We start from the raw sequence: 24,132 nt of genomic DNA, 5'->3' as shown, positions 1-24,132 counted from the left end.
TATTTAACCTGACCCTGGAACTTGGAACTAATAGTGTACGCGATTTTGAAACAGATAGATGTATTAAGTAAAATTATTTTTACTATATATATAATTTTTATTTTTCAAGCCATATTTAATTTTAATTGTTATTTATTGCATACCTTCGTTTTTTTCATTGTGTGTTAACAACAGCTTCACAAGCTCACAAATATTGACTATATATATATATTATATATTGAGTACATTGTATATTAAAGCAAATTTTTAAATATTTTGAATTTACAATGTGCTAATGTGTAACTTTTCATTGCAATTTTACATTGTATGGATTGACTACTCTATATAAATCAGGTATTTTATCTGGTTTGATTTAAATTTTATGTGTGTTAATGAAATTTAAAGACAACCGGCCCTACACAAGACTCCTGACTCACATGTGGGTTAACTAACTGCCTAAATACACATTTGGAAGCTCCAAAAACCCTTACAATATTTGTAACAAAATCGCCTGCAGCGTGGCAGAAACAGATACAAAGACCCGCAACAAACAAAAAATTGCTTTGAAATTAAATAAATAACTGACTGAAATGGCTTGGCGGGACGCCGTTGGCAGCGTAGTGGGGGTGGGCGGTAGGTTAGCCAAGAGCGACACGTCAAAGTCAATGCGTTCACACTCATGGCAACGCCCCACTCAAGCCCAGAAGCCCCCTCTGGCAGTCGCCCTCTCTTCCTTTAAAACCCATTGAAATAGAATCCCATTCTAATTGACGTGTCTTTGGTCAAATGTAGCAATTTTCGGCTTGGTATATATTTTTTGACTATCATGCCACCCGACACAGGACATGCGACAGCAGCGCACGACTGCACTCCGAATGGGTGTGTGTGTGCGCGATTAAGTGCTGTATGTGTGTGTGCGAGTTTACGAGCCAAACTTTCTTTCGCACGTGCTCTGTTGCTCTCGAACGAGCAGTTGGCCGAATCACTCTTTGCCTGCGCTTGCTCTGGCCTCAGCTGATTTTCCCCATTTTTCAACTGTTCGCCGCAATTCCTGACTTGCGGCCTGGTCATTTCCTCTCTGTTTCTTTTTTTTATGCAGCATTTTATTTTATGCTTTTGATTTCCGCTGCGCTACGACTCGTTTTCTAATTAGCTGCGCGGGACAATCGCTGCTGCTTATAATTGGCCACGTAAGACGCGTTAAGTCTCTTAACAAATGCTTAACGCAGCTCGGCCAGCTGTCCTCACATAGGCTTATGAAAAACAGCTTAGTCTGACCCGAAAATCGTCTTCGTTTTGCCATTTGCATATTGTTTTGTGCTTGCTGAACTTTAACACAAAATGTGTTGCATACTTTGCAGCTTTATGCAAATACCATTATCAACGAGCAGGACGACAGGTCTAGGACCCTGAGCAGGATGAGAACACACGCCACTCTTAACCACAAATAGAAATAAACACGACATTCCTTGAACAGTTTTTTTTAACTCAGCTCAGCGCAGCGTTTCTTCCGATGAAGATGAAGTTGAAGAGGACGCAGAAACAGGGGCAGGCTTCTTTTCGGGGCACGCATATGACGCGCTGACACCAAGAACAACAAGGACAACAAGCATGCAAGGCATGTCCCTTAGAAAATATGAAAATGTAAAACAAAAATCTGGCAAAAACTTTTCTAATTTAAAACTGCCAAAACAAAAAAAAATAAAAGGAAGTAAAAATAAAATAACGACAGGAAAACGCAGCAAAGGGCGCGCAAAACGAATGAAACGAGTCAGCTTGGAAGATTTGAAGCAAATCTTTATAACATTTACCATACCATACTTACCATACTCTTCATAACTTATATTAAAGAACAAAATGACACTAAACGTGTAGATGTCGAGCGCATAGAAAGTTGCTTCTATCAGTATTTACATGAATGTTTTCAAAATGAGGTTTCATAAATAAAAGCTTCATATATATAAATATATGACTCTAAAAACAGAAATATAGAATATTAAAATTTTATAATTAAGCACCACTTAACTTAACTATGTAAGCATAGTTCATTGACAAAAATCATATTTTGGATATTTACATAAATATTTAGTAAATGGTTGAATGATTTTTCACACTTTTGGATGAAGAGGGTATTTACAGCTTCATTACTTAGTATGCGGCTTGGTTCCAAGTGTAGTTGACATCTCGTAGAGTATGCAGTGAAGACAACTCGCAAAAGATGTCTGTTGACAGAGGAAAAGTGAAAGTCTTTTGTTTTTGCTTGCCTATGGATGGGGTGGCTCAGTGCACATGTTGATGAATGCGAGGCCAAAGAGATTCAACTTTCTAATTTAATGCGACAGTCAGACAGATAACTTCAATGACAAAGACAAAAGCATATGGCAAATGGCAAATGGCGGACGGCAAACGGAGCCAGACTCGAATATGCCAGCTCACAGCCATATAAGTTATATTGCAGGAAAAAATATTTAGGCAAGCGACGTGGCGTATGCGCAATGCGTGCTTGTCATCCAATCTGTGCAACTTTTGCCGTATTGTTGCCAGACAGTTGAATACTCAAAACATTATATTTGTATGATGAATGTGTGAGTTTTAAATTGAAAATTAAAAGTCAAATGCATAGAAAAAGAAACAAACAATATCGTATGCGTATGTGTGCAACGTGGCGTATGTGTGATAATTATATATTAAAGCAGCCACACACTTAATAAATCAACAAAGTATGTAATGAACATGTTGAACATCATCCAACAACTAATTTCACAATGGAGTATTCGGTCGATTCCAATGACCAAATATTCATACATTTGTTTTGTTTCCTTAAACGGGCCGTCATTATACAAATTATATTATTATAGAACAAAAATATTTTTATTAAAACGCACTTATTAAACAATAAATATTCAGTATTTGGGTTAATAAATTATATTTTATTATTATTAAAGAATTATAATAATGCTGAGATATTTGTAAGCGGACATTGCTTTGGTAGATTTCAAGAAATACGTTTTGAAATTTCAATTTTATGGATTCCATTTATAGGGGGCTACAAGCCCCTTTTGTAATTGTTAACTTTTTTGAGGTCTCTTGCCTTTTGAAGACCTTTCCGATTCTAATTAACTACCTGCCTGACAATGTCCGGCGGCAGCATGAAATTGCTTTTACGCAATGGAATCTCACTGTACAGCCTGTCGACGGGTGAGCGGGTGTCATAAAGTGAGGGCGACTGGCAGATGATGGCGCAAGTACCGAATACACACGACAGCGTAAACAACCAGAGGAAGAAGCGATCCAGGACCATGGACACAAATTTCCAATCTTCGACAATCTGTGAAAAAAAAATAAAAAAATCATTTACGTTTTGGAAACCTCGCAAGACTAGGCCAGGAGTAAAGCTGCCACTTTAAGAACCTTAAGAATTTTTTAATCAGTTTTGATTTTGTCAGATCTCGTAAAACATAGACGTGCTGGAGGTTAGGGACGAGAAATTGTCGTATAGTGCTGCCAAATAAATTGATTTCAATTGAAGCCATAAATTTCGTTTGCGTCTGTCTTTCAATAAACTTGAAGTGTAATAAAAATATAAAGTTATGATTTAATATTTTACAATTCCATGTTGTACATTTGAAACTCATGCCTCTTATGCCCACTCTCTCTCTCTCTCTCTCTCTCTCTGTCTCTCTCTCTCCTTTTACTCACTCCATCTGTCTGCGTGGTGCTCAAGCTGAAATTCGGGCAATAAACAATAATGGGATCGAAAGAAAATGGCTTGTAAATGTGCACGGCAGAGCCCAGAGTTCTGCCAGACGCCAACAATATGACAGGCTAAACAATATCAACAATAACAGCCATAATAATTCGAATACGAATACGAATTCAGCACTCAGCTTCAATCTGTGGTCCTCGGTGGTTCTCAATAAAAGTGGGCAACAAAAGGTTGGGACTCCGCCGAGCCTGCAGTGTTCAGTGTAGCCCATACTACACACTCATAGCCCTACCCAGTACCCACCTCGTTATCCTTGTCGGCATCCTTGATATGCTGCGCAATAAATCTGACCGCACGCAATGCCTGCAGCACTTCGGGTGTTAAGTTGCGCGGTATCACATTGTCAGAATCTGTCAAGTCTCGTGGCGAGCACATGAAATTGCAAAAAATTGAAATAAAATATTGGAATAATAAATAAATGGAGATGCCAGTGCGCCGCCCCTCGGGCAAATAGCAACTCTAAATCTACAATTGAATGTGTGCGCATGTGTGTGTGTGTACGCGTGTGTGTGTGTAAGCGTGTGTCACATGTGCATAGAAAAATATTCTGGCCTAAGCGAAAACAAGCCCCACAGGCTACAGCAACATTCGCAGCTTCAAGTTCCAAGTCCGCTGCTCAGCAACATCAGCAATAACAACACCAACAGCACACACACACACACATATACACAGAAACACACACAACAACAGTACTGAATTATGACTGCCAGTTTTTATTTATGAGTAACCGTTTGTTGGTTGAGCATGGAAGCATATATGTGAAGCTTGTAACATTTATTGACCAAAGCAATCAATTGAATATCCTAGTTTGCACATCAATCGAATTTTATTTTCTATATATAAACCACAAAGAAGGATTCCATCAGCTGATCTACTTTAGTTGCACTTCCCTATAGCGACATTTCCTTACGTAACTTTCTCCTATCTCAAATTTGTTGCAAAGCTCAGATTTTACTTTAAAGGGTGTTATTTATTGTAAGATGAGAAATCATTATAACAGAATCGAGAATAACATAAATAGAACATGCATAACTTAAAAAAATATATATATACATATGTAGAAGCTCCAATATATTTATATTTGTATAAAATAAATTTGGAATAATTATTAACAATGTAAGATCCCGGCAACTAAAGCATTTCAAATTCCATTTATGACCAACTTCTCCATTTCTTAATCTTTTGGGCTCTCAAAAAAAATCAAAAAAAAATATTCTGCGATAGCCTTTTCTATCCTAGAAGCTTGATAAATCGACTTTTCAGTAAAATCAAAATAACTTAATTATTATTATTAATATTATTCTTGTGAATATTATTACATTCTTTAGGCCAATAATTCATTAAATGTTATTATAATACATTTTAAATAGCAATAATGAATGATTGTTGGTTATTATTTTATAAATAAAATATAATTACGAAAAATGAAAAAAATGCTGCTAATAATAATTGTATTATATTTATTTCACCAAAATTAAAAATTGTCTATCGCAGTTTGCAGAGTGAATTCATAAGATTTAAACTTTTCTGTCTACTCTGCACTTAGATAATGCAAAGTTCGTGCTATTCACTTGGGCAGTTTTGACGCATGGCCTGTTTTATTATCCGCAAACACAAACACACACAGACACACACTCACGCTCTTAAATATAACCACATGGGCGTTATTTGTCATCAAAGCGTCACATCATCGCCACAACCATCAAAATTGTCCGAAGCTATCAGAATTGAGAATGCCCAACAGCATATTCGTTGCCGTTTTATTGCATTATTTGGTTATTTTTATTTCATTTCAATTTCGGCTTTCGGGTCGCGGTTAGCCGCGAGTGTTGCAAAATATTTGTGGTTTTAAGGGCCGACAATCCCCCCACTCATACTCGAACCCATGTTCAAACTCACCCACTGAGTGCTGTATGCCATTATCGTAAGCGCCGTCCTGGCTGTCTTTAAACTCGCTGGGAAAGTCGCTGATGCTGTCGCTGAAATAAAAAGCACCCACATACACACAAACAAAAACACAGACACACACAAATAGGCAATGGTAAGGTTAGTTAGGTGAAAGGTGAACCCTCGATATGGAAAGGGAAATACTTACCGTACATCGATCTCGTTGGTATAGCCATTGCTGGGCGTCGAATCGTCGTAGTCGGGCAGAGTGTACTGAGTGCGTCGCATCATCATCAGCTTGGGCATGAAGTGCAGGAACAATTTGCGAACTAGCGGCGACATGTTGTGGGTCGATGGGGACCTGTCAGTGGGTAGGTCGATTGATTAACCAACAATAAACAAGAAAGTTTGGCTATCTTCGGCGTGCCAAAATATAAATACCCTTGTTGACTTAGAAGTGCCTTTTGTTATTTTTATCATATGGAATTCCTATATGATTCGGTTTTGGGAATACTGAAGCTTGTAATTGTTAAGTTTGGCTTGGTTATCTTGAAAAACAGAAAACTTATCTATATTTAATCTCAGTTTTGCAACAGACAGACTAACATAACTATCTCTATAAGCTAATCTGTTATTTCTGATTTAAAAGCTTAGGTCTTGAGGTGTCAGAGATGGCACCTTCTACGTGTTCCATTTAAAATACCCTCTACAAGGGAGTAAAAAGTCAGAGGCACTAGCCCAGTGAGTAGATTAACTGCTAATCATCAGAGTCAGAGCACTCACCTGAAGTGTATGTTGAGCACGCAGACCGTTGTCCAAACAGACAGAGAGACGAGTATCATGGTAAAGAGTAGGTACTTGCCCAGCAGGGGCACCGCCAACGATGTGGGCGGTATTATTTCGGCCAATAGCAAGAAGAACACAGTCAAAGACACGAGTATTGAAATACATAACGTAACCTGTCAACGAAATATTTACACAGTTTCTCTCTCTCTCTCTCTCTTGCTCTCTTGCCTCGCTGGCTCAAAGTGCCTATAGGCAAAGCCTTTTGTTTTGTTTCAATAACAACGACAACAATGACAAGAACACAGCATAAACAAAATAATAACATGGACGAACGATTTACCAATCATTATTAATTATAGCCAATTACATATCAATTACGCCACGTAAAACAATAACTCGACTTCAACAATTGATTTTTCATAATTAATTCAATTTAATTCACATTAGTAAACAATATTAGGATTAACATAAATAATAATTAAAAATAATAATAAGTTACATTAAAGACATCGCAAATCGTGGAATCAGGCAAAACACTCACACAATTTCTTTACTCCGACCAACAACCTCGTCGACATTTCTATTTCTTTTAAAATACCTTCAATGAGGCGATATTCTTCTCAAATAGCTATAAGTGTGACAGAAACCTTGGCAAACAGTTTCTTATTAATACATCCCAATTTGGTTAAATTAATATACCCCTCCTATATATTTCAAATATCCAAACCCAACCAGTCTGATTCTTTTTTTATTTGACACAGAGCTTTTGCTGTAATAAGTCTGTGTTGATCTTTAAATATTTTCTAGCACACAATATTATCAAAAAACTAGAAATAAATTCGATGGTATTGTAAACATAATTTTTTTGAATTAAAAATAGCTTTTACATTTACGTTTCATCCCAAGTCATTCTATTAATGATACTAAGTATAAAATACTTTAACTTTTCAAAAAATAAAATAATATTACTTTTACTATGACTTGAAATTTGATTTTCAAAAAACTTGCTCTTATTTACTTTTTTCATAATCACAACATTTTATTCCTATTGGAATATTTTATCTGTCATTACCCCATCAAATTTATTTATTTTGTTAATTTTCAATTATTCTTGTGATGATCGCAATTATTTACTATAATGTTTTGCTAATTTAATACTCCAAGCAAATGATTGATTCAAACGAGCCAATAAACAAAAATAACAACAACAGCAAACATCACGTATGATTGTGTGTGTGTGTGTGTGTGTGTGTGTGTGTGTGTGTGTAGTGCGTAGTTGTGTGTTGTAGGTGCGTGTAATTAAGTGCCTTTATATGTAGGTCAATGTGTGAAATAGTGTGTAATTACGGGACACTTGATATGGGAAAATTCAATTTGATTTCGATTCGAACTCGGTTTGTATGCATTCGATGAAATTTACGTTATGAGATTTCAATACTCAAAACAGCACAAATGATATTCGACGCAAATTTGAATTTGAATCCTTTTTGGAAATATATGACGTGAATATATGTGTGCTGCACGATTGAGGGCAATTGTTCTGCTTGTAATGCCACGAATCAAAATGCACCTGGAACTCTGTGATCTGAAGACAAATGTTTATTGCAATTACTTAATGGAGGATATTCGATAATAAAGTAGGCTAAAATGGAGAGCGATAGCAAAGAAGTAGACAACTCTTGTGGAAAGTAAGTTGAGCTCTTATGGTAGGTCTTTAACAATTTCAACTCAGAGCGTTTCTACCAACATTCGATTAAAGCCAATTTTCATTAGCAAACTAACTAAAGAGCTCAGCTTTATAAGAATTAGTCGTAGCTTGAATAGGAGTTTGTTAATGATACAATCTCTAAAGTGCATGAGGGAAAAGAATATATAGAAACTTATTGATATATTCAGAGTGATTTTTTAGTGTTCTTAGTTAGTTGTATGTAGGTAAAAGAATAAATTTACAATATATAATACAAATGCAAAAAATGAATAGTCATCTACATATATTTTAAGAATAGGCAGATACCTTAGATAATGAAAGATTTCCATCCAAAAATAATTCCATCTACATACTTGGGTATAACAACATGCCACATGCAAAAGTTTAAGCCCCGCACATTGTCAAAAGTCCAAGCATTTCTTTTGCAGTTCCCTTTTTTTTGCATTCTTACCTTTTCGCCCGAATCGCTGGGCAGATAAAAGACCAACACGGTGAGAAAAGTTAATGCCACGCAGGGCACAATCAAATTCACCGTATAAAACAACGTTTTGCGGCGCATGGTCAACTTGAAGGTAATATCTGCAGCAGACATCAAATTTACATATTACAAGCCACCCATAAAAACTGTGAAGCAATTCACCTGAAAATGGCTCCAATGTGTCCGGATAGTATTCCTCGTTTTTAGTAGCCGGCACTTCGAGTATATCCCACTCGACAGACAAATAGAATTCACTTAAATCGATACCCACCTGCACAAGATTGCTGCCAGGCACCTGTGCGAGGAACACAAACATACAAACGAGTATTAGTCGAGCGACCGAACCAGTCTAGGCAATTTGTTTGGAGATTTGATACCCAACCACCCAATCCTCTCTGTGTGTGTCTGCATAAATTGCATTTTGTCCATTGAAGCGCAAAGCAAATTTGCATCCATCCGGCTGCAGCTTAATTTAAATGTGGTTTGGTTTTTACCTGATCCAAATGTTTTAGATCCACTTGGGCGCCGTTATAGGTCCATGAGCCAAATTTCATGAAACAAATTTGTTCATCGTAAGGAAAATATTCGACGTTCATTTCACAGGATGACTTGTAAATCGCTGGTGGCTCCCAAAACACCTCCCCCGTATATTTCAGGGTTGCCTTTGTCATGAGTGTGACCTGAAGAGCACAAATAGATAGATTGAGACCAAATTTCACATAGGTCAAATCGACACGAACCTCATAGTTACCATCCCAGTTATTATAGAGCACAATGTCGGGCACCCAAATGTGCTCGGAGGGCACATACAACTGCTCCACGCCGCCGTACTCCTCCGGATCCCAGCGCAGCTTATAGTCAAACCAGCGCTAAAAGCAACATATAATAAGCGGTGCATTTTCATTAGCTCGCCTAAATGTTTGCCCACCTGCTTGACCCACAAATTGGTGGTCATCACCTGATTCTTTAGATTGACCTCAATCAGCTGGGACAGCTTCAGGCCCAGCCAAACCGTGAGGGTCTCTGTATTGTTCACAACGGGCCGTATCAAGCGATTATAATTACTCAATAAATCATCATATAGGCGTTTCGTGTCCGGATTCGCCTCAAAGCTAACTGGCGCTGTTTGGGCAAAAAAAAAACGACCAAGCAAATAGATACTCTATCAGAAAAATATCCCAAACACAGTTCAAAAATTTCCCAAAACAAAACACTGCGCAGTCGCCTCTCACGCTCTCTCACGCACTCTCAGAGGGCGCAACCTTTTACCAGCTGGGCAACTTTTGAGATACAGCATCCGATTCATCAGGAGTATCGAAATTTCCACATATTTTTCAATCCATGCCTTAACTAACTTACGCGTCGTATTTGCCAAGGGCAGCAGCAGGAATAATCCCAACCAAAGCCAGCGACACATTTTTCTCTCAAGATTTTTATGCAATACTCCTAAAATTTGTTCTCTTAATATTTATTTCGTTTGAACAAACTTTTGCATTTTGTGTTTTCCGTCGAGTATTTGGGGCAAACCTTACGCGTCCAGCTTCCACTCGCAACTGAGCGAAAATCTCACGAATACTCTTGCCGCAACCAAGTTGAGCGAGAAGAATAAGCGCCAAATACAATTTAAACATGAAATCAACGAACACGATTTTAATCCATTTCGAAACAATCATCTCTGAAGTTAAAACTATGCGTCTCATATATTTTGAAAATAAATATTAAATCAGAATCATATAATTGGTTTATGATTGGGTAAACTTATTTTCTATTTGTAGTTAAATAATGTTGAAAACTATTTTTCCTGACTGACTGACTGGATGATTGGTAAAAAATGTAATGTAATGTAAAAACATTATCTAAGATTTTTCCCATGACTCATCTGATGGGTATATCGCACTTTTTGGCAAATCCAAAAAATGTGGTGGCTGGCGTTTCGCCCTTAAATTCATTTCCATGGATCCACATAAACAAGTGGTTATAGTCGGGAAAATACAGCTCGCGCTACGCGTTCTTTTGTAGTAATAAAAATAAATTGAAAAAAAAAAAACAATTTTCCCTTGGCAGGGTTCGAATTCGCAACTGCCGAATCTTCTCAACAGGCACACCAGCCAAAAAAATATACTGTTAGATAGGGTTGAACCCGAACAGACAATCCTGATCCGATTTAACTTTTTAAGCCACTACTTCTCCACTACTTTTCATCATACTCATTTTCAGCTAATGGAGCTGAACATGTTTCGACCAAGCTAACTGCACGCACACTAATACAATATAATACTCAGCAGGAATCCTTTTCACCTACTTCCAGCTAATAGAACCAAGCATGCACCAACCAAACCATTGTTTTAAGGCTCTGTTACAATTTTAAAGAAACTGGCTCGCAAAGTCTTCTTTCCAGTTATTTTCAGTTAGTAGAGCCAAAAGCGTTCGACCTTAGAAGCGCAGGTAACGTTTAATGGGCACAAAGTCCATTTCAATTAAAGCATATCAGGAGGATTGCTCTCTTATTGAACTCGAGATGCTTGGAATTTGGTTGCAACATTGACTAACGCACCCCTTGCATGCGAGTTAGCCAAGTTCTCAACCAACTGACAGCGTCAACGACAGGGCGGCGTACTGTCAGCGGTCGCCTAGCAACTCCGCCGCGTTGACATCAACAAATAAATAAACAAACGGGAAAGAAATTGGAGCAAGCAATTGAAGTGAGTCGGCAGCTGCCTGAAAATACTTGGAATTGCTTGTGGAGAGGACGACATAAACAACTTTCGCTTTCAGCTGACCCCAAAAAATGGGTTACAAGGGCAACTTTCCGCAGATGATGCGAGAGGCGGGCTTTAAGCTGCGCCAGTACCGGGACGGGCCTTTGGATTGGCGACTAATGGGTAATTTGAGACAGATGGAAAATTTCAAAAATGTCAAGTGAAAACTGTACTGTTCGTCAGGTTCCTATGAAACGGATCGAATTTTGCGTGAACAGAACTTGGAAGTGGTGGACGATGCACTGCAGCATTTATCCGAGGCACCACTGGGCACAGTGCTGGAGACACGCATTCTAGACGGCGGCATAGCCAAGTACTTTGTAATGTCGCAATATGCCATCCAGTATCTACTTTGCTGTCGCACCTACCTAGATGAGAGCGTCGGCGAGCTGCGCGAGGCGCACGAAACGGCCCAACAGGAGATTGCCAAGCTACGCAAATCGCTCAGCGAGTCGAACAACGAGGTGGTGCAGCTGCACAAGAGGATCACCCAAATCGAGACCATACGCGAGGTAGTCTTTCCCTGTCATCTGTGCACCAAAAATTTCATAAGCAACGAGGCTCTCAATATACACATTGGCCGGAAGCATCGGGTAGGTACACCCACCACCAGCCTGGCGGGCGGTGTTTCTGCCAAGGACAAGGACAACGACATGCAGCTCATTAATGCCATCAAAATGGAGCTGGAGATCAAGCAGCTGAAGGAGCGCCTCAATGCAGCCGAGCGCAACATAAAGGAGCGCAGCGGCAGCTCTAAGCTCCCTGCCAGCCCACGACGGGATCAGGCAACAGCTACGATGAGCATGCGTAATGTGGGGATACAAAGCAATTTGGCGAACTACAAGGAAAAGGATGAACTCAGCAATGAGGCGCTGAACTCAGAGGCTGGTGAGCGCAAGGAGCAGCTCCATGGCCTGGCCGAACGTCTCAGTAACTTTGAGGCGTGGCAGACGCAGCTCAAGCAGAGCAACGAGGAATTCATCAGGGACATTAACCAAAAGCTCACAGACCTAAGTCGAGCAATGGAGCAGACCAAGCTTGAAGCAGAAGCAAAAGTTACGACCGTAACGCCAGCACATGCCGAGGAGCGTGTGGCCACCCCTTCCTTGGAGGATTTGGAGCGCATACTCACCGATAAGGTGGCCGAAATAGGCAAAGTCAGCGCTAATAAGCTGGAGGAGGTGGTGCGGCACCTGGAAATGGGCTACAAAGAGAAACTCGATGCACTGGAGCGCGACCTGAAAAGGTTGAGCCAACGAAAGGAAACCGCCATTGTGGTGCAGCCACCAGCAAACCCATCAAAAATACCCAAGCCCAAACCATTGCCGAAAAAGGAGGAAAGCATGGAGCGTATTAAACGGAAGGTGGAAACGGAGTTTCTCAACGCAAAACGTGATGATGACACCTATTCCATAGAAGAGCCGCCAGCTCAGTCGGCGCAGCAGCAGGGACAGCAGAAGCAGCATGCGGTGACTCACGCGCCAGAGCAGCCCAGTGGCAACAGCTCGGGTAGCCATCCGACCTACACAAAGCCCACAGCTGAGCCTTTTAGAAACGAACCCGAGCCCAAGCCCAGCACCAGCCAGACCGAGACGCAGGAAACCACCGATATAAGCGAAAGCCTCGCCGAAGAGGAGAGCGTCAGCGATGAAGGCAGTGAGCCTTTGACATCCGAGCCGGAACGAAGAGTGTTCATGTCGCCAAAAAGCAAAACTACCAAAAAAGCAAGGTGGGTAATTGATTTGAGTCAACAATTGGCCATAATTTCAGTAATTCCGATTGGTTCTAGAGTTCCGCCAAAGCCACCGAAGCCGTTGACGCGCAAGGATGCGCGCAAGCTGGTTAACCTCAAGCTAAATCCGCATGGATTTAATATGAAAACAAAGAGTTTATCCAACACATCGCTGAAGCGTGTCAGCGCCGAGCTAGCACAGCATCGCAATAGGCTGAAATTGGTAGAATATATACAAATAAGTCTCAAGCAACAAATCTGATACGCAACCTTTTACAGGACTACCCTCATTTCTATACCACGCGCAATCGCATACGCATATTTGTGGAAAAACTTTGCTCCGCCAAGATGCCGGAACGTGCTCAGGTTCTGTTGAAAACCAAGACGCCGCTGCAGCCAATGGATGTGCCCAAACGTCGAACCGGCTTGCCAGCAACCACAGACGATGATGACGGGGAAAATGATGCTAGTGAACGGACATCAGTATCACAGGAGGAAGAGGAAGTGGATGAGGCGTCAACTACAAGCTCCAAGCCACAGAGACAAGAGCAACATTTAAATTTCAAGGCTCAATTAGAGCAAATGCTGGCCAAGCCTGTGGCTCAAGTAATTGCCAAGCCCACGCTCGGACAAACGCAACAAGCGAAACCTATGCCGCTGCCCCGTAAGCGCGTTATGTTCAATACGCTGGGCAGCGGCAAAAGTATTGATACCAATGACGAATAAGTCAAATACGAAAAATACATAGATATTGTCAATAAAAAGAACAAATTAATTATATTTTTTTAAAATAACCTTAAGCTGCCAATTGGGCGGGTCATGCAGTATGGCAACGCTATTTTAGTGGCAACTGGACAACCGCTACATATCGATGTCTGCACTTGCTGCTTATCGATATATATACGCGGCGAATTCAGATTGCGATGCGGCGAAGTGTGGTTGCGCGAAAAAATTTCTTGACGTCGCAAATATCTACAATAACTTGCAATAAATGCTGTAAAACGCAGTCAAACAGCACGCAAAACAGTGACAAACGCTGAACGTACATGGCGTAATAGCTAAAGTATTGAAAATCCGCGGCAGTAGTTCAAAGCAGCGCTGCTAATTTATATTACCTGACGACGACTTCACACACACTCCCACACACATATATACACACAAACGCACAAATTGCCCTCCGCCCCCTGCTACCCGCGCACACATCGATGAAATAATATACATAACGTATACCGAAAATACATAAGCTTACGCTAAAATAACGGAGCCAGCAGTAGCAATCGTAGCGGACACAGGTAAACAGATAAGAAAACAGACGGAGCCACATACATAGGTACAGGTATCAGCTCCCGCAGCAGCAGCAGCAACAACAACAACAACAACAGCAACAGTAGCAGTAGCAGTGTGGAGGAGAATCGCAGTAAAACATGTCCGACATCATGAATATTGACAGCATTATCTCGCGCCTGCTGGAAGGTAAATTTCTCCCACCGTCCCAGAAACCCAACTCCACATACTCATTTAAATGATTCAAATTTGTCCGTCCATTTTCAGTGCGTGGTGCACGTCCAGGCAAAAATGTGCAGTTATCGGAGAGCGAAATACGGAGTTTATGCTTGAAATCGCGTGAAATATTCCTATCACAGCCCATACTTTTGGAACTGGAGGCTCCGCTCAAGATATGCGGTGACATACACGGACAATATTACGATCTATTGCGTTTGTTTGAATACGGCGGTTTCCCGCCCGAATCGAATTATCTATTCCTTGGCGATTATGTGGATCGTGGCAAACAATCTCTGGAGACGATATGCCTCTTGTTGGCATATAAAATCAAATATTCAGAGAATTTTTTTTTGCTGCGCGGCAATCACGAATGCGCCAGCATCAATCGCATCTACGGGTGAGTTCAGATTGCCAAACGTTATTTATTAGACTTGTAAAAAAGGCCAAATACATTTTTTTAACGTCGATCTTCAAATATGACGCTTTACAATTAATTTAAAAGTACATTAGTTGAACTTGCTTATGTGATATATATCGCAAAATTCAGTTTCCAAAGTTCAAAGGCTAAGCTGAGCGTCCTAGCATGAAGTTCAATTATTAGTACTAATTGAAAAATCTAGAATCCTCCCAGTTAGTCGCTAAATTCGGTTTTCCATTTGGACTCAAATCCACAAGTGACAGCTATTCTTATGTATTGTCGTGATATGCGCTAATCGGAAATGGCCTTTCGTGAGAAACGCTCCAGCGTTTTAGCACGCACTATTTTCATTAATGTCATGTCTATTGCTCATGTAAGTTTAACGTTGACAGGTTCTATGATGAATGCAAGCGACGCTACACCATAAAGCTGTGGAAAACATTTACGGATTGCTTTAACTGCCTGCCCGTGGCGGCAATTGTGGATGAAAAAATATTTTGCTGTCACGGCGGCCTGAGTCCCGATTTGTCCTCAATGGAACAAATCCGACGCATTATGCGACCAACGGACGTGCCAGATCAGGGCCTCCTTTGCGATCTCTTGTGGTCGGACCCCGACAAGGATACCATGGGCTGGGGTGAGAATGATCGCGGTGTAAGCTTCACGTTTGGAGCAGAGGTAACAAAAAAAAAAAAAAACTGATACTAATAAGTAGCTGAATAACAAATCTTTATTTATTTTTAATAAGGTTGTGGGCAAATTTCTACAGAAGCATGAGTTCGACCTAATATGTCGTGCACATCAGGTTGTGGAGGATGGTTACGAGTTCTTTGCCAAGCGCCAGCTGGTTACACTCTTCTCGGCGCCCAACTATTGCGGTGAATTTGACAATGCGGGTGAGTGATCACTGTGCACATGCACGTGCCAGCCCTGGACTTTAAACAGCAACAACGTGGGTGTTATCTCTGTAGGGGAATTGTTAAGGCGAGCAAATACTGTTGTATACTATATAACTTGTATAGATAACTTAAAGATTAATACAGATTTTGGAGATAACCTTGCGGGCAGAGGAAAACAATTGCGAAGTTTCAAGTAAATACGCTCATAGTTCAGTTATACGTAAAACTTAGTATAGGGGGAATTCAGGAGATGATATAACGAATAGAAAATTAAAATAACCTACTCGTGATCAGCAATGGGAAATTACCTTGAATTTGTGTCACGGCATTTTTAACCTATTAAAGAAAGCGTTTCTCAAACCAATTAAGTATAATATATATTTTAAGAGAAGCTTCATAGGTCGAGTTTGTTTTGGATTTTATTAGTCTAGTCTTTTTACTTCTTTCCACTCCAAACAAACTATATCATCCAGCACGCATGGGAATGAAAATAACTATTTTTATTAGCGATTTTCTTATGTTTTCAACATTGGCAATCGCATAAAAGATAATTTAATTTGAAATTGTTTCTTAAATTTTTTGGAAAAAAACGAAAATAGGATCAATTTATTGTATAATTTCCATATGAAAAGCATGTGTTAGATTATAATTTAGTTATTTATCTTCGGCACCCTGTTACTGTTGTTGCTTTTGCTAGACGATAAGGCGAGTAAATTTTATCATGAAACAATCGTATTCAATACATCGGATGCCATCCTTCTAACATAAACAATGTCTTAAGTGAGAATCACATTCTCAAATATCAAACTGATGTCGCGAGCAACCTTTTCGATTGTTGATTCATTTTTGCTTAGAGAACTAATACTAAACAAAACTTTGTTATTAACGGGATTCAAGTTACACTACGTAAATGCTTACTGTCATATAATATGTTACTTATAGAAATTTTGTTTACTTCATAGGTGCCATGATGTCCGTGGATGACACATTGATGTGCTCCTTTCAGATATTGAAACCCGCCGATAAGCGACGATTTGTTTATCCAAACTTTGGCAGCTCAGGGCGTCCGCTAACACCGCCCCGCGGCGCAAACAACAAGAATAAGAAAAAATAAGCGGCACACAAAAAACAGCAACAATAATTTACATCAACAAAAAACAGCAACTAAAACGGCCACACAAAAAACCAATTTAATACGCAAGTGTTTGTTTTTATCGAATATGTGTAATCGAATCGTGAGCAACGTTATAAGGATATAAAAAATGCATATAAATTAGCCTATTTTCATTTGAAAAGTACTAAAAACCAACACACCCATACACACACACACACATACACAAATTGAGACACTTTAGTTCAAACTAATTGTAGTGTTAAACACTGCATAAGCAAGAATATATCTTAATGTATTAATTTTGTTTTGTTATAGTTTTTACTTGCGCGATGCGAACACAAATACTGAAACACACACACAGAAACTTACATTAGGTATGAAAAGTGCACACACACCAGTTGTATTTATTGCATATTTATCTCGCACAGCATTTTTCGGTTCTTTGCATAGCACAACAACCAAGCATAGGATTCTTTCCTTTATATTGTAATATTTTTTTAATATAGCAAATGGTAAAATGTTATTTTTTATAATTATTTTGAATTTTAATCTACACTTTTGATATGTGTGTGAGTTGAATACATATGCATTGCAAAAGTATGTACGTATTTTTAGCGCGATATATATATATATATGTACTTAATATATATGCATATATATGTATATAATTTTTTTAAACTATTATTCATCATTAAAATTCTACTACATGTTTACTTAGTTTTAAAGCAAGCAAATTTAGCTCGAAAGTACATAAGTTTGAATTGTTTACACCAAAAATATTAAAATAAACAAAAATATGTATATTTTTAAATTGTATGCGTTGACGATTTAATATGTAACACACAAAACGTGCATACGAAGAAAATTACAAATGAAATCTACAAAAATAAAAAAAAAACTACAATAACTATATTTAAATTATCAATAAAATCAATTGCAAACAAGAAAGCAAAAATACAGTACAGTTGCCAAACAAGGCAACACAAATTTCTATCCAAAAGTTGAACAGCTCGTTGAGAGCAGCATTCTTTTGAGTGGCACTGTGTGCCCCCTGCTGACGTCAACGATGCGGCAGATAAGGTTACAAGCAGGAACTACAATTAAAAAAAAAAAATTATGTATGCATATAGAAATACATCTATAACTATATTGATATATGTGTGTATTGAATAAAATTGTAAACATGTGAAACACACAAACAGATGCATGCACTGAGTACACACATTTTTGTGCTTGTAATTGTATTTTGTGACAACAGTCGGTACATTCTAGTGCTAAAGGCCGCCACATTCAAGTATTATACTTATTATATGCATGCACGTATGTCCAGACAAGCGATCAGACCCATTCCGAATAAGGATACACAGTTCTAAAGATCACTTGCCTTGGCGTTATTAGCCCCAATAATGGTTTCGTTTGTATAATCCCCCCGCCCGTAACAATCGCGTAAACAAACCGAGTTTTCAAATTGAATGTCCAACTGCAGCCTAAACTCCCTTGTCGAAACCACTCTAGTACTCTGTTTAATGTTGTATTGAATTCTACGTACATACAAATATGTGAAACAAAACATAAAACTCGAGAAAAAAAAGTAAAAAAAAAATATTAAATATTATAGTTGATATTGGCTGTTTTACAACAAAAAAAAATATAATAATAAAAAAAAAAACTAAGAATTGTAATGTAATATCAAAAATTGCGTCAAAAAGCTACAAACAAGAAACTCTAAAAAAGAACAAAAATAATAAATAACTTGTAACTAATTTTTGAAAATTTGAAAAGACAACTATGGAAAATTAAAATAAAATGAAAAGTTAAAAACAGCGAAAAAAAAAAAAAAAACAAATAAAAACATGAGGCACTTGTAACAAAATAGCACAGTTTTATTAAATGAAAAATGAAATACATATTGAATGAAAAATGAAATACATATTAGCAATAAAAATGATTATCATTGTGTGGTTTTAACTAGAAAACGGGCGAGCAATGGTAAATGATATGTGGCTTTTAATTAATGACTTTGTTTAACTGATTCATTAACTTAAGTTTTATGATTGATTAGAATTATTTATCATTACGACAGAACTTTTCTATAATGAGCGTCACATCATTTAGCTGCTTATCGAATTTCTTTAAGTTATTGAATTGTCAACTTCAGATATGGTCAAGAACCAGGTTCTTATGACTTTATTACTCATTAACTAGTTTTAGTGTATAAATGGACCGTATCACTATATATAAAACTGTTTTTCCTGGCTGAAGCAAAAATTTGAATTGTAGTTACCTTATGTATTGTAATACGACGGAGTTTCGGGTAATTTCACCCGCAAGTGTGGAAAAATCGCGAAAAACTTTTGCATGCTACTTTTTTATTTATTTATATATATATATATATACATTTTAGAATGGGTATGGGTATGGGTATAAATATGTCATATGCATTCCGATTCAGTTGCTACCCAAGTCAACTCTGCCACGTCAGAAGATCCAACTGGAACTGCCCAGCTGTAAGCTTATTAATTGAACAGCAGCCCTTAAACTCTGCCTTAGTATTTATTTATATATATCATTTATAATTTGCTTTTTGTATTTAATGCTAAGATTTACTATTTAAGATTTACGATTTACTATTTACAGGTGCGGTCAATTATATCTCAGGGCACAGCTTCGCTCCAACGGTGCGCAAGGGGCTCCACAGCCTCTGCCGTTTGCTTCCTCCTCTTGTAATCGCAGCTGCAAGAGCTTCTGACGCAAGGCATAAGGCGTCGGACCTGCCGATGTCATTGGCTTTACGGTCTGCTGCCTGCATTCGTTGGCTTTGTTCTTCTGCCACTTGACATTGTCAGCCACGCCTAGTCTGTCGTAGGCTTGCTGTAGACGCAGTTCATCCTGTCTTTGGGCACTGAAACATTCGCTAGCATTGAGCAGCCTGAATTGTTGTAACGACTGGAGGCGCTGCAGTTCGTCATTGCATTCCGGTGTGGGGTTGGGCAAAGTTGAGGGAGTCTCTGTGCTCCTACCTTGAACCTGACCCTGACCTTCAGTTGCTATGCGGCTGACGGCGCAAGCGCGTTGCTCGTAGAGACGTCGGTTGTCAGTGTGTTCGCAATGGCCGTTATTAATGCTGCTATTCCGGTGCTCGCCGGCGCCCCAACTTAGCACCTTGACGCGACTGTCGCGCTGTTGTTGTTGTAGGGCGCCGCACCCACTAGAGCTGCAGCAGCTGGAACAGTGACTGTATGTGGTCGTTGCGGAATTGCGTCTGCTAAAATTACGGCTAAGCTCGCTTTTGGAGTGACCCAAGCCCAGCTCGGCGTTCCTTTCAAGATTGGGCCGCTTAACAAACTGTGTCGGTCGCATGCTCTGCCTGGATGATGACGTCAACGATAAGAGATCAGCCCGTAGCGGTTGCTGCTGCTGCTGCTGCTGCTGCTGATGTTGCTGCAGTCTGCTGACGTGGCTCGTTGACTTCAAGATGCTGCTGCCCGTACCCGCAAAGCTACCACCGCTTTGACCACAATAGCACCTATGCATTTTGGTAGTGATCTTTGATTTTCCTTTGCTTTGTAACAAGTATTTGGTATTTGGCCCCAAAAAACAGACTGTGTGCGCATAGAATGTTGAGCGACGACTGTTGAGCGGAGGGGCAACCGGTTTGAACGCAAAATAAACACCTCAACTCCAGCGGCCAGTGTTCCCAGGCCCAACAACGTTGCCTGGTCTGACCGCCGGCATCGTTTGTTTATGTTTCAACAACAGTTGCGACAGTTTCCATAGACACACGCTGAACTGAGGTCCTCGTGCTGTTGTTTTTGGCAAACGAATGACTTAGGCAACAAACTTAAATTATTGCCTTTTAGTGGTGTCTTGCGTTAGCGACTAGAACTAATTGGTAAGGCGTTGTTGCCATGGCAACTCGTTGGCATTTCAAGTGTCGAAATACCATATAACGGGATTCTATTGCATTGGAATTACTGTTGATCTCTAGTTAATCCTACGAATAGCATAGCTGCATTGATAAAGTACCAGCAATTAAGAAAAATATATTCCATACACTTAAAGCAGCGCTCCGAAAAATGTTGTAGAATATGATATTTAATATTTTATGAACGAAGAGTTGTTTGAATATAAAATAAAATATCATAAAATATGTAAAAAAAAAATGATTCATCTCTATAACGCGAGGGTCCGATCATGAAATTAAATGTCATTTGAACATTTATTTTAAAGGTTACTATGCCCACTAATATTATAACTTAAAACTACTGTACGCATTTTCGTTTTTAATTATTAATTACAACAAAAACATTATTTTATACATATATTTTTATTTTATTTGTCAGTTTCCCTGCTGTGCGATTTCCTTGACTCAAGATAAACAACTCTCATGAGTATGATGACATTAAATATGATAAAAGCTAGATTTGTTTATAAAAATAATGTTTTTTTTTTAATGGGTTCTTTTTTTGTTAATAAAAAGCTTTTGGGTTTCAAGCTTCGCTTGAGGTAGTAAATAAATGGCTTACCAGATTAAAACCAACCTATTAGTAAATATATAACCGAATTTTGTTTACTACCGGCAATTTTAATAGCAATCCAATTCAATTTTAAGCTCCGCCCCTGCATACAGGAGTGCGTAAAAGGTTCAATGAACCACAACGTAAATGGAAAGGGCATTACAGGGTTGCTGAATTACCGGTCAACGTTCGACACTCGTTTCCACAGCATTCATATGCAACGAGAGCGAGCCGACTCTGCTGCAACATCAGTATCATGAATGGGTTGAATGTTGTATTGGTTGCATCGCCCAAAGCGGTCAGGCGGAAAGCAAAAGTTGCCGCATGTGGCGTTCATTTGTATGTGCATGTTTATGGGCCAAAGCTCGGCTTGCTGCTTATACAAACTTCATAATATGTTCGGCCGCCGTGCAGGAAGCTTTTACAGGCCGGCGTCGCTGCATGCGCGCCGAAGCTTCGTATATAACTCGGACGCTTGGAGCATCCCGCGTCCATTACGTTGTGATAAGTCGTCGTGTAGAGAAGAACCCATCAACAAAGCCCGCAGCAGCTGCAGCCGATTCGCTCTTCGTGTGCTTGTGCGTGTGTGTTCGCTTGTGTGTGTGTAAATTAGAGGCTTCAGTTGAGGAAACTCCATATTGGCAATATATTTCGCATATCGCATCCGATTTCGAGCGGCATCATGTCAAAACAGCCGACAGTTATATTGCTGCTGCTAATCGCTGCGGTTGCGCAGGAGACCGCAAAATGTGTAACGGCCGCGCAAGATTTGCGTAAGTAACTTTAGCAGCAACATTAACAGTAACAAAAACAATAACAGCAAGTGCAAATTGCTTGCAACTTGTGATTTCGTTGGCGATGCTTTTATTATTTGCGCATTAGGTTTTGGCTTTGCCTTTGGCTTTGGCTGCTTTTGGGCCCACCAGCGCTGTTTATGGCCAAAACGTGATCAATATTGTTTATGTGTGGTTAGTTTATTTTGGCTATCGGCCCGAAGGTCGCGTACATTTTCTAATTGGCCGCCAGGGTGACAAGTTGGGCATGCAAAATCCATGGGCCATCGATATGCAGCGCGCTGCAATTGCATCGATAGGCGCCAATGGAATTGTTATGCAATCGAAACAGGTTGACAACATAATGGCATATAGTTATCGGCAAACGGGTTTGCATTCAGTCAGTCAGTCAGTCAGTCAGTGGACCAGACCACTTCCGCTTGCTATGACACATATTTTAAGCCTTGTTATGCACATGTAGTGTTAGGTATCATAGCTTTGTTGCCGTAGGTCATGAGTGGCTTTGTTTTCTCGCAACATCTTTGTGATAAATACATAGGCATGCGCGCTTCGACTTGACATTGAGAGACCCATGAATATGCTGGCTCATTTGTTGTTTTGTTGCTACATTTAAGACTTTGTTGGAAACTTGTTTTGTGGCCAACGAACTCTATCTGAAGTACTTGCAGTCATTGGGCGCTCGCTGGTTTAATGCTGGCACAATTACACACTACCAGGCGCGGGACTTCCGCAAACAGTTTCAATGTCATGATCAAACTCATTAAAATATATATTTTGATTTCAGCCGACAACTTCCCCAAATGCAAACGCGACGAAAACTTTGACAAGTGTCTGGTGGATGCTGTTAATCAGGCCATACAATTGCTCAAAAGTGGTTAGTACGGATACCTAGTCGAATCTATACCAACTTAATAGATGCTCCTTGACTGCCAAACTAATTTAACTATTGACAGGCAATAAAGAACTCGGCATTCCGCCACTAGAGCCGCTGACCGTGAAGAAACTAGTTATAGACGCCGGTAATGCGCCTATAAATCTTCGTCAAGCCTTGAAAAATGTGAAGGTGCATGATATGATCTCGACTAGCAAGATCCAACGCTATAGGTAATTAACAGATTGCCAACAATTTCGACCCAATAACAAATCTCGTTTCCCTTCCTCTTTCAGAACCGATTTGGATAAGCATTTAATTATCTGTGATAGTAAAACCGATCGCATTGAGATGATAGGCGATTATGAAATGTCTGGTCGCATTTTACTGCTGCCGATTACTGGCCATGGCAAAGCCAATATTACACTTGTCAATACCAAAATCGAGCACCGTCTGATTGGAGAACCCTTTGAAAAGGATGGTGTTAAGTACATGCGACTAAAGGAGTACCGCGTGGCCATGGATCCTAAGCGCGTTTATTTACATTTTGAAAACCTCTTTAATGATAAAACTCTATCTGAGGGAATGAATCGCTTCCTGAATGAAAACTGGGAGACGGTCTTCAACGAATTGAAGGTTGGCTACTCCAAGAGCTTTGGTCTGGTATTCCGAGAGCTTTCGAATAAAATTTTCGAGAAAGTACCCTTTGATAATATATTTTTAAGTTAATTTTGATGTGACTGGCAAGTATGTGTCTAACTTATGTATTTTTTAAATTAATTAATAAATTCTAGTAAACGGTTTTATGTTGTGAAAAAACCTTATTTTGACTCAAATCGAAAATTATCGATAATTGTATTCTCCATAATCAATGTTTCTGTCGCATTGCCTAAGAATTTTAAATTTAAATTGGAAGCTTTC

At 39.4% G+C, this 24,132-nt stretch overlaps 5 protein-coding genes across 6 annotated transcripts; 3 read left to right on the top strand and 2 right to left on the bottom strand.

Annotated features, from left to right (window-relative positions):
- Nucleotides 1-2,894: 2,894 nt before the first annotated feature.
- nAChRbeta2 (nicotinic acetylcholine receptor beta2) lies at nucleotides 2,895-10,144 on the bottom strand. Of its 2 annotated transcripts, none has more exons than XM_032434297.2 (11): nucleotides 9,964-10,144; nucleotides 9,533-9,726; nucleotides 9,345-9,473; nucleotides 9,099-9,284; nucleotides 8,767-8,899; nucleotides 8,578-8,705; nucleotides 6,416-6,591; nucleotides 5,841-5,993; nucleotides 5,645-5,724; nucleotides 3,989-4,104; nucleotides 2,895-3,307 (listed from the first exon to the last, which is right to left on the bottom strand). In XM_032434297.2, the coding sequence occupies exons 1-11, from the start codon at nucleotides 10,019-10,021 to the stop codon at nucleotides 3,092-3,094; spliced, it is 1,569 nt and encodes a 522-aa protein (XP_032290188.1). In that variant the 5' UTR covers nucleotides 10,022-10,144; the 3' UTR covers nucleotides 2,895-3,091. The 2 variants fall into 2 exon arrangements, with proteins under 2 accessions (XP_032290188.1, XP_002053322.1); XM_002053286.4 differs by having other exon boundaries at nucleotides 3,989-4,095.
- A 1,092-nt stretch (nucleotides 10,145-11,236) lies between these two features.
- Nucleotides 11,237-14,404, top strand: DZIP1 (DAZ interacting zinc finger protein 1). Its single transcript, XM_002053287.4, has 5 exons — nucleotides 11,237-11,306; nucleotides 11,380-11,486; nucleotides 11,547-13,092; nucleotides 13,153-13,318; nucleotides 13,375-14,404. Exons 2-5 carry the CDS (start codon nucleotides 11,393-11,395, stop codon nucleotides 13,819-13,821), a joined length of 2,253 nt encoding a protein of 750 aa, XP_002053323.1. The 5' UTR covers nucleotides 11,237-11,306; nucleotides 11,380-11,392; the 3' UTR covers nucleotides 13,822-14,404.
- Pp1alpha-96A (Protein phosphatase 1alpha at 96A) lies at nucleotides 14,027-18,881 on the top strand. Its single transcript, XM_002053288.4, has 5 exons — nucleotides 14,027-14,568; nucleotides 14,647-14,995; nucleotides 15,409-15,694; nucleotides 15,765-15,912; nucleotides 16,878-18,881. The coding sequence occupies exons 1-5, from the start codon at nucleotides 14,520-14,522 to the stop codon at nucleotides 17,027-17,029; spliced, it is 984 nt and encodes a 327-aa protein (XP_002053324.1). The 5' UTR covers nucleotides 14,027-14,519; the 3' UTR covers nucleotides 17,030-18,881.
- Nucleotides 18,882-19,415: 534 nt separating this feature from the next.
- Nucleotides 19,416-20,708, bottom strand: LOC6629523 (uncharacterized). Its single transcript, XM_002053289.3, has one exon. The coding sequence runs from the start codon at nucleotides 20,561-20,563 to the stop codon at nucleotides 19,673-19,675; it is 891 nt and encodes a 296-aa protein (XP_002053325.1). The 5' UTR covers nucleotides 20,564-20,708; the 3' UTR covers nucleotides 19,416-19,672.
- A 1,331-nt stretch (nucleotides 20,709-22,039) lies between these two features.
- Jhbp12 (Juvenile hormone binding protein 12) lies at nucleotides 22,040-24,014 on the top strand. Its single transcript, XM_002053290.4, has 4 exons — nucleotides 22,040-22,319; nucleotides 23,125-23,214; nucleotides 23,294-23,444; nucleotides 23,508-24,014. Exons 1-4 carry the CDS (start codon nucleotides 22,229-22,231, stop codon nucleotides 23,938-23,940), a joined length of 765 nt encoding a protein of 254 aa, XP_002053326.1. The 5' UTR covers nucleotides 22,040-22,228; the 3' UTR covers nucleotides 23,941-24,014.
- The last annotated feature ends 118 nt before the right edge of the window (nucleotides 24,015-24,132 follow it).

This window comes from Drosophila virilis, chromosome 2 (genome assembly GCF_030788295.1).
Source record: "Drosophila virilis strain 15010-1051.87 chromosome 2, Dvir_AGI_RSII-ME, whole genome shotgun sequence".
NCBI classification, from domain to species: Eukaryota; Metazoa; Arthropoda; class Insecta; order Diptera; family Drosophilidae; genus Drosophila; species Drosophila virilis.
The sequence above is the reverse complement of the archived record's forward strand: the minus strand, read 5'-3'. Positions and strand labels throughout refer to the sequence as shown.